Source organism: Saccopteryx bilineata, chromosome 5, assembly GCF_036850765.1.
Source record: "Saccopteryx bilineata isolate mSacBil1 chromosome 5, mSacBil1_pri_phased_curated, whole genome shotgun sequence".
Classification (NCBI taxonomy): domain Eukaryota; kingdom Metazoa; phylum Chordata; class Mammalia; order Chiroptera; family Emballonuridae; genus Saccopteryx; species Saccopteryx bilineata.
Window position 1 is genome coordinate 174317069 of NC_089494.1, and position 12207 is coordinate 174329275.

Genomic DNA, 12207 nt, shown 5'->3' on the forward strand with positions numbered 1-12207 from the left:
CTTTCACCCTAAAGCAGCAGAATATACATTCTTTTCAAGTGCTTATGGTATATTCTCTAGTTTAGACCACATGCTAGATCACAAAATGAGTCTCAACAAATTTAAAAAGATTGAAATCATATCAAGCATCTTCTCAGATCACAGTGGCATGAAACTAGAAATCAACTATCATAGAAAAACTGAAAAACACTCACTTGGAAACTAAACAGCATATTATTAAATAACGAATGGGTCAGCAGTGAGCTCAAGGAAGAAATAAAAAATTTCCTTGAACAAATGAAAATCAGCATACAACAACTCAAAATCTATGGGACTCAGCAAAAGCAGTACTGAGAGGGAAGTTCATAGCACTATAGGCATTAACTTAAAAAGCTAGAAAAAGCTCAAATAAACAACTTAACCCTGCAACTAAAAGAACTAGAAAAAGAACAGCAAGAAAAGCCTAGAAAAAGTAGAAGGAAGGAAATAATAAAAGAACGGAAATAAAGGACATAGAGACCAAAAAACAATACAGAGAATCAATGAAACCAAGAGCTAGTTCTTTGAAAAAGTAAACAGGATTGATGAATCCTTAGCCAGACTCACCAAGAAAAAAAGAGAGAACTAAACTAAATAAAATTAGAAATGAGAGTGGAGAAGTAATAACTGACAGCAGAAATACAAAGGATTGTAAGAAAATACTATGAAGAACTGTATGCCAGAAAATTAGAAAACCTAGGTGAAATGGACAAATTCCTTGAAATATATAATCTTTCAAAAATCAATCTGGAAGAATCAGAAAACCTAAACAGACCAATTACAACGAATGAGATTGAAGCAGTTATCAAAAAAACTCCCAACAAACAAAAGTCCTGGGCCAGATGGCTTCACAGGTGAATTCTACCAATCATTCAAAGAAGAACTAACTCCTATCCTTCTCAAGCTATTTCAGAAAATTCAAGAGAAGGGAAAACTTCCAAGCTCCTTTTATAGGGAAGCATAATTCTGATCCCAAACCAGTCAAAGACAACACAAAGAAAGAATACTATAGGCCAATATCCTTGATGAATTTAGATGCTAGAATTCTCAACAAAATATTAGCAAATCGGATTCAGAAGTACATGAAAAAAATCATACACCATGATCAAGTGGGATTTATTCTTGGGAGGCAAGGTGGGTACAACATTCGTAAATCAATCAATGTGATTCATCACATAAACAAAAGGAATGAGAAAAACCACATGATAATATCAATAGATGCAGAAAAAACATTTGATAAAATCCAGCACCCATTTATGATCAAATAGTAGGTAAGCAAACTCTCTAGAGTTTTACATTAAGTTTGGGGATAAAACCCTAGCTTTTGAAGTGTTTTTATGTCTTGCCTGACCAGGCAGTGGCACAGTGGATAGAGCATCAACCTGGGATGTTGAAGACCCAGGTTCAATACCCTAAGGTCGCTGACTTAAGTGTGGGCTCATCTGGTTTGAGCACAGACAGGAAGTGAGAAAGATGAGAAACATCAATTCTTCATTGCGGTTCCTTAGTTGTTCATTGATTGATTTCTCATACATGCCTTGACGGGGGGCGGGGGCTACAGCAGATCGAATGACCCCTTGCTCAAGCCAGCAACCCTGGGCTCAAGCTGGTGAGCCTTGATCAAACTAGATGAGCCCACACTCAAGTTGGAGACCTCAGGGTCTCGAACCTGGGTCCTCCACATCCCAGTCTGACACCCTAGCCACTGCACCACTGCGCCACTGCCCGGTCAGGCCCTCTGGGGTTTTTTTTTTAAAAACACTTTTATTGAGGTATAATTGATATAAAAGAAAACTCCAAGTTCTTAATTTCCACATTTGTTGAGTTTGGACATATACATACACCTATGAAACCATCACCACAGTCAAGATAATAGACTGTCCACCTCATCTCAAAATTTCCTTGTATCCTTTTTTAAAATTTTTGCACTTGCTAAGAACAGTTAATATGAAACCTACCCTCTTAACTTTTTAAGTGCACAATACACCATTGTTCACTATAAGCACTGTGTGTATGAGATCTCTAGAACTTATTCATCTTGCATAACTGAAACTATCTCAGTTGAATAACACACATTTTCTTCTCTCCCCAGCCCTTGGTAACCACCATTCTAGTCTCTGCTTCTATAAGTTTGATTTTTTGAGATACCTTATATAAGTGGAATCATGTAGTATTTGTCCTTATGTGTCTGGCTTATTTTGCTTAGCATAATGTCCTTCAGGTCCATCCATGTCATCGCAAATGGCCGGATGTTTTTTTTCAAGGCCAAATAATATGTAATTGTATGTATGTATTGATATTAGATTTTCTTTTTCCACCTGTCAATGGACATTTGGGTTATAAAAGTGAATCTATATGGTATGTTTTAAATCTAACAAGATTAGCTTCCTTATTGATTTTTTCTCTAGTGTTTTCTTATATGTATTTACAATATTTACTACTATTACCGTACATATATATAAAAAGGAACACAAGGAAACTGTTGGACTGATAGATAGGTCTATTACTTTTATTGTGGTGATGGTTACAGAAGAGTATGTATATGTCCAAACTCATCAAATTGTATACATTAGGTATAGTTTTTTGTATATCAATTATACCTCTTTAAAATTATTTAAAAAATAAAAACTTCTGAAAAAGACACTGAGGTAGATAAGAACAAATGGAAAGATAGATCTTTTTATTCAATAAAGTAATTCAAATTCATAAAAATGTTGTCTTTCTAGATAATATACAGATTTAATGTGAACCCAATTCAAAAATCAAAAAACTAACAAATATTGGTGTTTCTGAGCTAGTAAAATTGATAACAGGAATCTGTCTTAACACTTAGTCTAATTTACGTGTTAGCCAGAAATTAATGAGATTATATTTTTGAAGTGGTTCATTCTTCATTTGGTATGAAAAAGAGACTAGAAAAAGAAGTATATTTTTGACAAATGAATAGTACTTTTTGGGGGTGTAGTCATTGTGTAAACTTGAACAATTTATTTTTTATTTACTAACTATAGACTTATACACTGTCTCATAAATGAAGTTAACACTTTTGAATTATTACTATATTCATTTTGATATACCACACTTTTCTGATCTGTTATTTTATTAGTGGTGAAGGATTTGATCTTATCTGCACCCTCTTGTACCATCATGTAATGCCATTGTAGGCATTTACTGAAATATCTGATACATATTTATTGAATATTTAACTTACAGACAATATGAAGAACACAGAAGAAAACCTACACAGATGTTATTAACATAGTATTAATAAGCCCATCAATTATTAACTGTCAAAATACAGAGAAGTGCAGTTCTACCCTAGTTGAGCCATTGGATGAGAAGGCACTAAGAATCCTGCCAAAAATATTATGGAAGTGATAAAATATCCTAGAATAAACAAGGATGTCAAAAAAGGGCTGATTGAGATAACAGAAGAAGCTTACAGAACAGGAATTTCAAGGTCTTGATAAAATGAAGAACAGCGCCTCAGTAATGAGGAACACAGAAGTATTGGAGATTGTAGTTGAAAATCAGGAGTTATAAGTGGAGGTTGAGCAGTTTCTCCTTGTGACAAACTGTATTTGAGATACTTGCTGAAGTTAGATAAAAATATGTGGCTATGAACATGTGAGTTCAACCAATTCTTATAGACATTAAACCCATGATCTTGTCCTGTGTTTTAACCAACCATTCTAGATAGCTACAGATAATTTAGGGATGATTCAAACAGGCACATAGTAAATTCCTTTGAAATACATATGGAATGGGATAAACAAAATACCGTATACAGGTATTCTCTTTTACTTTTCAATCTTCTAAAGATTTATTTTTATTTATGTAGGTCTGTTTATTACCAATGTAATAAATAAATTTTCATGTTTTCCTCATAAGACAGAGGAAAATATGATTAATTCCCATCTGCTAACTTAATTATTGAATTATCATTGTATTAAAGTTATATTGAATTTAATTGTATTAAAATTTTGATTTGTTATTCTCTTTACAGAAGTGTCTATTCAGGTCCTTTACCCATTTTTAATTGGATATTTTTTGGTGTTGAATTTTATAAGTTATTTATAAATTTGAGATAGCCAATAGACATATAAAAAGATGTTCAACATCATTAATCATCAGAGAAATGCAACTTAAAACAGTAAGTGCTGGTGATGGTGTGGAGAAAAGGGGACCCTGCTGCACTGCTGGTGCAGACTCATGAAGACTCATGAAGTCACTGTGGCAAACAGTATGGCATTTCCTCAAAAAATTAAAAATGGAATTGCCTTATGACCCAGCTTTCCCATTTCTACGAATATATCCTAAGAATCCAAAAACACTAATTTAAAAGAGATTTGTACCTCCATGTTCATTGTAGTGTTGTGTGCAATAGTCAAGATATGGAAACAGCCCAAATATCCATCATTGAATGAGTAGATAAAAAAAACTGTGATACATTTACATGATGGAACACTATGTGGCCATAATAAAGAAAGGAATCTTACCTTTTGTGATAGCATGGATGGACCTGGAGATTATTATTGCTAAATGATATAAACCAGGCAGAGAAAGACAAATACCATATAACCTCACTTATATGTGGAATCTAATGAACACAATAAGGAACAAAATAGAAACAGAGGCAGAATCAAAGGAAATAGATGGACAGTTGTCTGAGGGAAGGGGGAAAAGGTGCTGGGATCAATGACAGTGAAGGGATTAGCCAAAATTATGTATACGTAACGCATACATACAGACACGGGGTGGCAATAGCCAGAAGGAAACAGGGAATGGAGGTAAGGTGAGGGAGGCAAAGGGAGGGAAATGGAGATGGAAAGGGACTGTGCATGGGGCATGGGGGGCACGATGTGGTGAGCAGAGCATGTTATATTGAGTGGGACACTTGAAACCATGTCAACCCAATAAGTTAAAAACAAAAAACCCGACAATGAGATATTACCTCACACCTGTCAGAATATTGATCATCAATTAATCGCCCAACAAATAGTGCTGGCAAGGATGTGGAGAAAATGGAACCCTCCTGCTGTTGGTGGGAATGCAGATTAGTACAGCCACTGCGGAAAACAGTATGGAGTATGGAGTTACATAAAAATGTAACTGCCTTATGACCTAGTGATTCCACTTCTGGGAATTTATCTGAGGAAACATGAAACACTAATTTAAAAGAGTATATGCACTCCTATGTTTATTGTAGCATTATTTATAATAGCCACAATTTAGAAGCAGCCCAGGTACCTATCAGTAGATGAATGTATAAAAAAGCTGTGGTACATTTATACAATGGAATACTACTTAGCCATAAAAAAGAAGGACATCTTATCCTTTACAACAGCAAGGGTAGACCTTGAGAGCATTATGCTAAGTGAAATAAGCCAATCAGAAAAAGATACAATTTCATCATATGTAGAATCTAATGAACAAAGTGAACTAATAAGGAAGACAGACTCATAGCAGGCTGACAGCTGTCAGGGTGGGTTAGGCCTGGATGATGGGGGCAGAGGGATTGAGCAAAAAAGGGGAAAAAAAGAGAAAAAACTCATGGACACGAATAATAGTGTGGTGATTGCTGGAGGGAGAATGATGGGGAATAGGTAGAGGAGGGTATGGGGGTAAATAGTGATGGACAGAGACTTGACTTGGGGTTGTGAACACACAATACAGTGTAGAGATGATGTGTTGTAGAATTGCGCACCTGAAATCTGTATCATTTTGTTAACCATTGTCACTCCAATACGTTCAATAAAAGGGAAAAAATAAGAATTCATAAATCTCTCCCAACTATACCATAAGCTTTGTGATTGTGGATATCCAATTCTTCTCTTTGTATCCATGGAGCCTAAAAATGCAGGGGCCTAAAAACATTGTACTAATCAGCTAATGGTCACTTAATTGATATGTTATAGTATAAATGAAAATGTCTTAGTATGTAATCTTTCTTTTTTGTAAATTATTAATCATATTTTTTTGAAAGCTGCCTTTGGTCATATCTATATAATTACAATCACCAAGGATTCTTATGCTCATTAAACTTTTCAAATTGTTAGGGACAATAGTAACAAAGTAAATGCTACCCTCCCAGTCTCTGGGCATGGTAATAACTGAAAGTTTCAAAAATAGAATATTTTATGACCCAAAGTTTAATTTATATTTTCCAGGTTAGTGATGTATTTCTCTATTAACAAGACTGACTTGGGAATTTTATAGAATGAAGTCATGTTGTGCCCTGTTAACATTTTTTTTAAATTGTGTGAATCATATTCTTTTAGCCAAACTCTTCTTCTAGAGTCCATTTTTAATTAAATTGTAATGTACTAACTATTACTGGAGATAACAATTTTTTTACTTTGCTGTTGCATTATAATTGCATTAGCCACTTCAAAATAATTTTTAAATTATTTCATGATATAATAAGTTCTTTGCAGTTTAAAGCATAAAACTTTAAAAACAAAAATGTATGCAAAATTCCTCAAATACTGATTTCTTCTAATTATAGAAAATAATGTATTTTTTCTTTATATCTTATATTTTTAAATAAAATTAAATATTAACAGTATAAAAGGGCAGAAAGCAAATCTACTTTACTGTCTAATTTGAACTGAAGAGTACTGAGTCCATTAACTATGTATATGTTGTATCAAGTGATAGATAAGAAAAGGTATGCAATGAGCTTCAGCTTTATGTTTGAATTTTTAAAAACTGTTGCAATGTATATGCTCATCAGTTTGAAAATAGTGTGAATGTGCTTTTTGACCTGCAAATATTTCCAATTATATCTTCAAATCAATTAGCAAAGTCAAATACAGAAATTAAAACATGCAGTCTTCTGTGTTTAGCTGATTTAATGGAAGAATCACATTAAAGGTTTGGTTTTAATTTTCAATAGAAAGATGTGTGTGTTGAAGTAGTGTGCAACTGACGTCCCCTAGTGGCACAGCTGAATATAACACCAGCTTTTAAGATTTGTGAAGTTTGTGAGAGAAAACAAGGACAAGAGGGATTAGTACTTTAGTGCTGACTCACAGTATAGAACCAAATGAACTAAAAAAAACAAACCCCAAAGCACTAGGTGCTTATGTTTTATTAATTTAAGGGAAAGCTGTCTTTGTTTTTAAGAAGGGAAGGGGTTTGCATTCTTTCGTAGTCAACGTTTATGAATGTTATTGTAGTTGTTTTTAAGTTTGGAATCATATTCTGTACATAGTCAATTTTTTTTGAGGATCTTAATGAAAACTTTGTTAATTTCAAATTGTTCTTGTTTCACACACTCCCTATTTGCTTAGGATTGGCTCTTGAGGCACTTTAATATGGAAGAAACTATTGATAAAAAGGAATAGTTTACAGCTCAGTTTAAATAACCACTGATTATGAATAGTAACTTTAGGGGGATACTTACTTCATGGAGAATATCAACTTATTGCTTTATTTTAAAATATGGTTGAGAGTCAGAAATTACCAGAGAACTGAGGGAAAAAATAGTTTGAGGGAAAGAGAGCCAAGGGTGGGGGGGAACCCAGAAGAAATGAAGATAACACACTCTTTTGCTTCCTGAATTGAAAGCTAATAACTACCTTCAGAGAGACTCAAAATAATAACATATCCAAACCTGACCTGTGGTGATAAAGCATCAACCTGGAATGCTGAGGTCGCCGGTTCAAAGCCCTGGGCTTGCCTGGTCAAGGCACATGTGGGAGTTGATGCTTCCTGCTCCTCCCCCCTTCTCTCTCTCGTGTTCTCTCCTTTCTCTTTAAAAATGAATAAATAAAATCTAAAATAAAATTTAAAAGAGTGAAAAAAAATAACATATCTATAACCACAGAGCTGATGCAATGAAAAGGAAAAACAAGAGAAGAAAAATCCTGAAAATTAAATAATAGAGTACATAGGGCTAAAAAGGCCATGCTCATTAGGAAATAAAACAGAAAGTTGATATAGAAAATAAATTCAGTTTTCATCTGCCCACCCAGAGTTCCAACTAAAAGATACAGTGGAAGGAGAAAATAATGAAAGATAAAACAAATCAGTGTTTTCTTACTAATGTTTCTGTGTTAATGGAATATGAGTCTTAAAAGGGTACACTTAATACTAGCACAAATATCCATACTATGGACATATTGGGCTAAAATCCTGTCTACAGATAGTGTAGAAAACTATCCTGAAAGCCTCTAGAGAGGAATAATGTGGTATCTGCAACAGAATTAGAATCAGACTGATATTAGGTTTCTCACCATTAATGAAGGCCACTCAAAGACAATGCAGAAACTCCAGGTTTAAGGGCAAGAATAAGGCCTTTGAAGACATGCCATGTTTTAAAATGTCCTCTTCATTTTCCCCTATGATATGCAGTGGCCTCGTTGTACTCTTCTGAATTGCTACACATCCTCCCCCTTGAGGATTTGCTTACTGTGCCCTCCTGCCTGAATCACACATTTCTGACAGCTGCATGTCTTTTTGACTTCCTTTAGATGTCTGCATAAATATTATCTTCTTAATGAGATCTTGGTACTATCCAATATTCTTTCTTCTCTACTTTTTCTCCTTAGCATTTAATCACTATATATCATACTATGATTCACTTGTTTATTTGTGTAACCTTCAAGAAATGAGTGCAGGGTGTTTTTTTTCCTCTCACTTATATAACTTGACAATATAAAAATAAGAAATTGGGAAAGGAAATGAGGAAGTTATAGAAGTATATTAGTTACATCACTGTGCAGAGTGAAGAGGTAATTAAGAGTCTAACCACCAGAAAAACTGCTACAAAAACTGCCAAAGGTGGTTACTTCTTGGAAAGTCTGAGTAGAATAAGAAGAGACAAATTTTAGTTTTTTATCTCTGGTTCTTACTTATGATTTTTTAGAGGAGGGAGTCATATTGCAACTTTAAAAAATGTTATTCAGCCTATTTTTTTTAAACATCAGTTTGTTGAAGTCTAATTTACATATGTTAACATTTACCCTTTTAATATACAATTCAAATCTGCAGAAGGTCAACTCACAAATGCAGTCATGTGCCCATCAACGAAATCAAGAATGGAATAGATCCATCACACAGTTTCCTCATACTCCTTTCTAGTCAGCCCATCCCCTACCAAAGTCCGCAATAGTTATGATCTGTGATTTTATCTTTTTACTTTTAATTTATATCTTTTGTTTAGTCTAGGTTTCTTGTAGCTTGAATATAAATGCCTCTTAATTCTTATCCATTCTGATAATTTGCATCTTTTAATTGATGAGTTTACATAATTTACATTTAATATAATGATTACTGCATCTAAATTAAAATCTATTGGTTGTTTCCTGGTTGTTCCATTTGTTTTTTGTTCCTTTTTCCTTTAATTCTGCCTGCTTTTCAATTGACTACTTTTTAGTAATTCCATTTTATCTCATTATTTGATTATTTATACCTTTTAAAAATTACTTTTAATGGTTTCTTGCACATAGTAATTTAATTTTTAAGTCAATGTTTAATGTCAAAAGTGGGCAGAAAGGAAATCTATATCAAAATGTTTATATTGTTTGGTTTAAAAAAATGGAGAGAGATGTAGAGGGAGAGAGAGAAAGAAAGAAAGTGGGCATCCCTGTGGAAGATGGCTTAGGGGGAATAGGATAAGAGTTAAAGAAAAATGACAAATCATAAAGTACTAGAGGTTGCTTTGTGGATTAATATGAAGAGTAAGATCATGTCTGTCTACCATACAATATATTGTACTCACTTTTCTTAGCTCTTTTAGTCTTGAGCAAATCAATGGTTTTGATTGACTTAGTCTGCCATATATCTGAAACTTTCCTCATAATTTGGCAAAGCAAAATCTACAGAAGGTCAATTGTATATCACCAAAATTAAATTCTCTCCTTGGAAAGAAGGAATGTGATATTAAAGCAGCCTTTAGGAAACTAGGATCTTTGTCAGATGAATCTTGTTGTAGTCATAAAATCCAAAATATGTACAAATGGATATTTTAGAAAATGTATAGACTGTTTTCTCTGAATAGAGGAGGAAAAACATGAGTATAACTTTGAATTTTGTCGCAAAACCTTATTTCATTCATTAAAATGGGTTTTATATATGCTTTATAATTGATCTCTGACTTTTTGTTTCCTTTGTAGCTATTCAAAGGTTTTGTGCATAGCATTTGAGGTACTCCATGGCTTGCAGTATATGAACAAACATGGTATAGTACATCGGGCACTGTCTCCTCATAATATCCTTTTGGATCGAAAGGTAATTGCCAAACCATACATTAAATCTTGTTTGTTATTTGAGGTTGCAAGCTACTGAAATCAGGTCCACTCAGTCAGAGCACAGCATAAGAATGTAGTTTAAGAATATTCATAATGAAAAGACTGTATGAAAGTGGTGTTAGAAAAAACAAGTATAATTAAATTATATAAATTTGTGTCTTTCACATGCATTGTTCTTCCCTCCCCCCACCCCAAGACATTTTCTGATACCATGTTTGTTTTTTCTTTCACTCATTTTTTAAAAATATACATTGTAATTTTTTAATCCACCTCTCTTCCGAATTCACTTTCATTTTAAGAAAGCTTCTCAATTTACATAGAATATTTTTCTCTTAGTATGCTGCATTGCATTTCCTCTCCTTTATTCTTTTTCCGTATTTTTTCTCATTTTATTCCCCATTTACCAGTTGTTCATACCTAGCTTCTTTCTTTTTTTCTTTTTTGGTCTGGAGTGCTGCTATTATATTTTGAAATCTTATGGGTGATTATTAAGAAACTAGTCAACCCTTCTAAGGGAACTATAGGTAGCAAGGTGGTATATTTTCAGCAATAATCATAATTTAAGCATGTGAAAATAGTTTTGAGGGAATGTATTCTGGGGAATTATTTTATGTTAATAGGTTTACTCTTTTTCTCTGATTCTCTTCCACACTTTCAGTTCAGTTACTCTATGATATTAAAAATCACAAAAGACATAATGGTGCTTATTAATTTCATATTTATATTCATAAAATATCAAACCAATCTGAACTGCTTTATTTTGTAATGCTGAGAAATAAAGTTTTGAGAAAAATAAAACCAATTTTAAAATCAACTTAAATTTTTAGTCTTAAACATCTAAAAAGGGAAAAGTTTAAGAGACATAAAATATATTTGCCTTTTATTAAGAACCTTAGTTTCATAATAATTATGATCATGCTCAGTTATCAAAATTGTTATAAATCTAGCAGATTCACTAAAATATTAATGACTTCAGACCTGATCTTTTCAAGTTAAGAACTCCCATGTCAGGGTTAAATTATAACCCTGAAATGGACTTGCAACTCCCTGAAAAAAATGTTTTATGAAAATTACCACAAAATATTTTTAGCAAGTATTCAAGGCAATTGAGAATACTTTTGCCTTTTTTTTGCTTTGTCAAAAAGCCTGGAAAATATAAACAGCAAAAAATGTTTATATGTCTGTATGTACATATATACATGCATTTGTGCATTTACATACATATAAGTATATATGTAATGCATATGTTATATTTGTAAGAAGTATAAAGCAGACTACAAATATTGGCAAATATTTTTAATAAATTTATGGTAAATTAATATATAGATATTAATATATATGACTGTATGATAGTGTCTTTATTAATAAAATGTATAATGATAATCTCCCTGCCAGTAATATTAAAATATTTTATAGTAATCTTTTTTTCTTTATTTTGTTAGGGACATGTCAAATTGGCTAAATTTGGACTTTATCACATGACAGCTCACGGTGATGATGTTGATTTCCCAATTGGGTAAAAATATGTTTTCTTTTTGAGTTCTGTTTTAAACTTTGGAGTCATTGATAAAGTATATGTTTTGTTAACTATTGGTGATAAATTGCTTGCTTGCATACAACTAGCTTTTCTTTTATTAATATGCCTTACGTTTTCAAATACTTTTGAAAGAGTGGATGGTGAATTTTCCTAGCATCTAAAAGTTCCCTGATGTTGATCCTTCATTGAATTGGAAGAAAGGCTAACAGATTATGGACCTTGTTTACCTTATATTGCTTACTAATTCATTTTATTTCAATCAGAATTATATAAATAGGTGGCAAGAATCCTGACCAGATTCTCACTTAATCATCGTGTATGTTCTCTAAAAAGTCTGAGAAAGTTCACTCTCATATTATTTTTCTTTTGTTTCTGAGTTTAATGTCCTGTTTTTAA

The 12207-nt window shown here is 32.9% G+C and overlaps 1 protein-coding gene across 2 annotated transcripts in view; it reads left to right on the plus strand.

Moving 5' to 3' along the window:
• Positions 1-12207, plus strand: part of TBCK (TBC1 domain containing kinase) — a 263198-nt gene that overhangs the window by 49237 nt on the left and 201754 nt on the right. For both annotated transcript variants that reach the window (XM_066278774.1, XM_066278773.1), the window contains exons 4-5: positions 10140-10254; positions 11717-11790. In XM_066278774.1, the coding sequence (XP_066134871.1) occupies positions 10140-10254; positions 11717-11790 (189 nt within the window). The remainder of the gene's footprint in view (positions 1-10139; positions 10255-11716; positions 11791-12207) is intronic.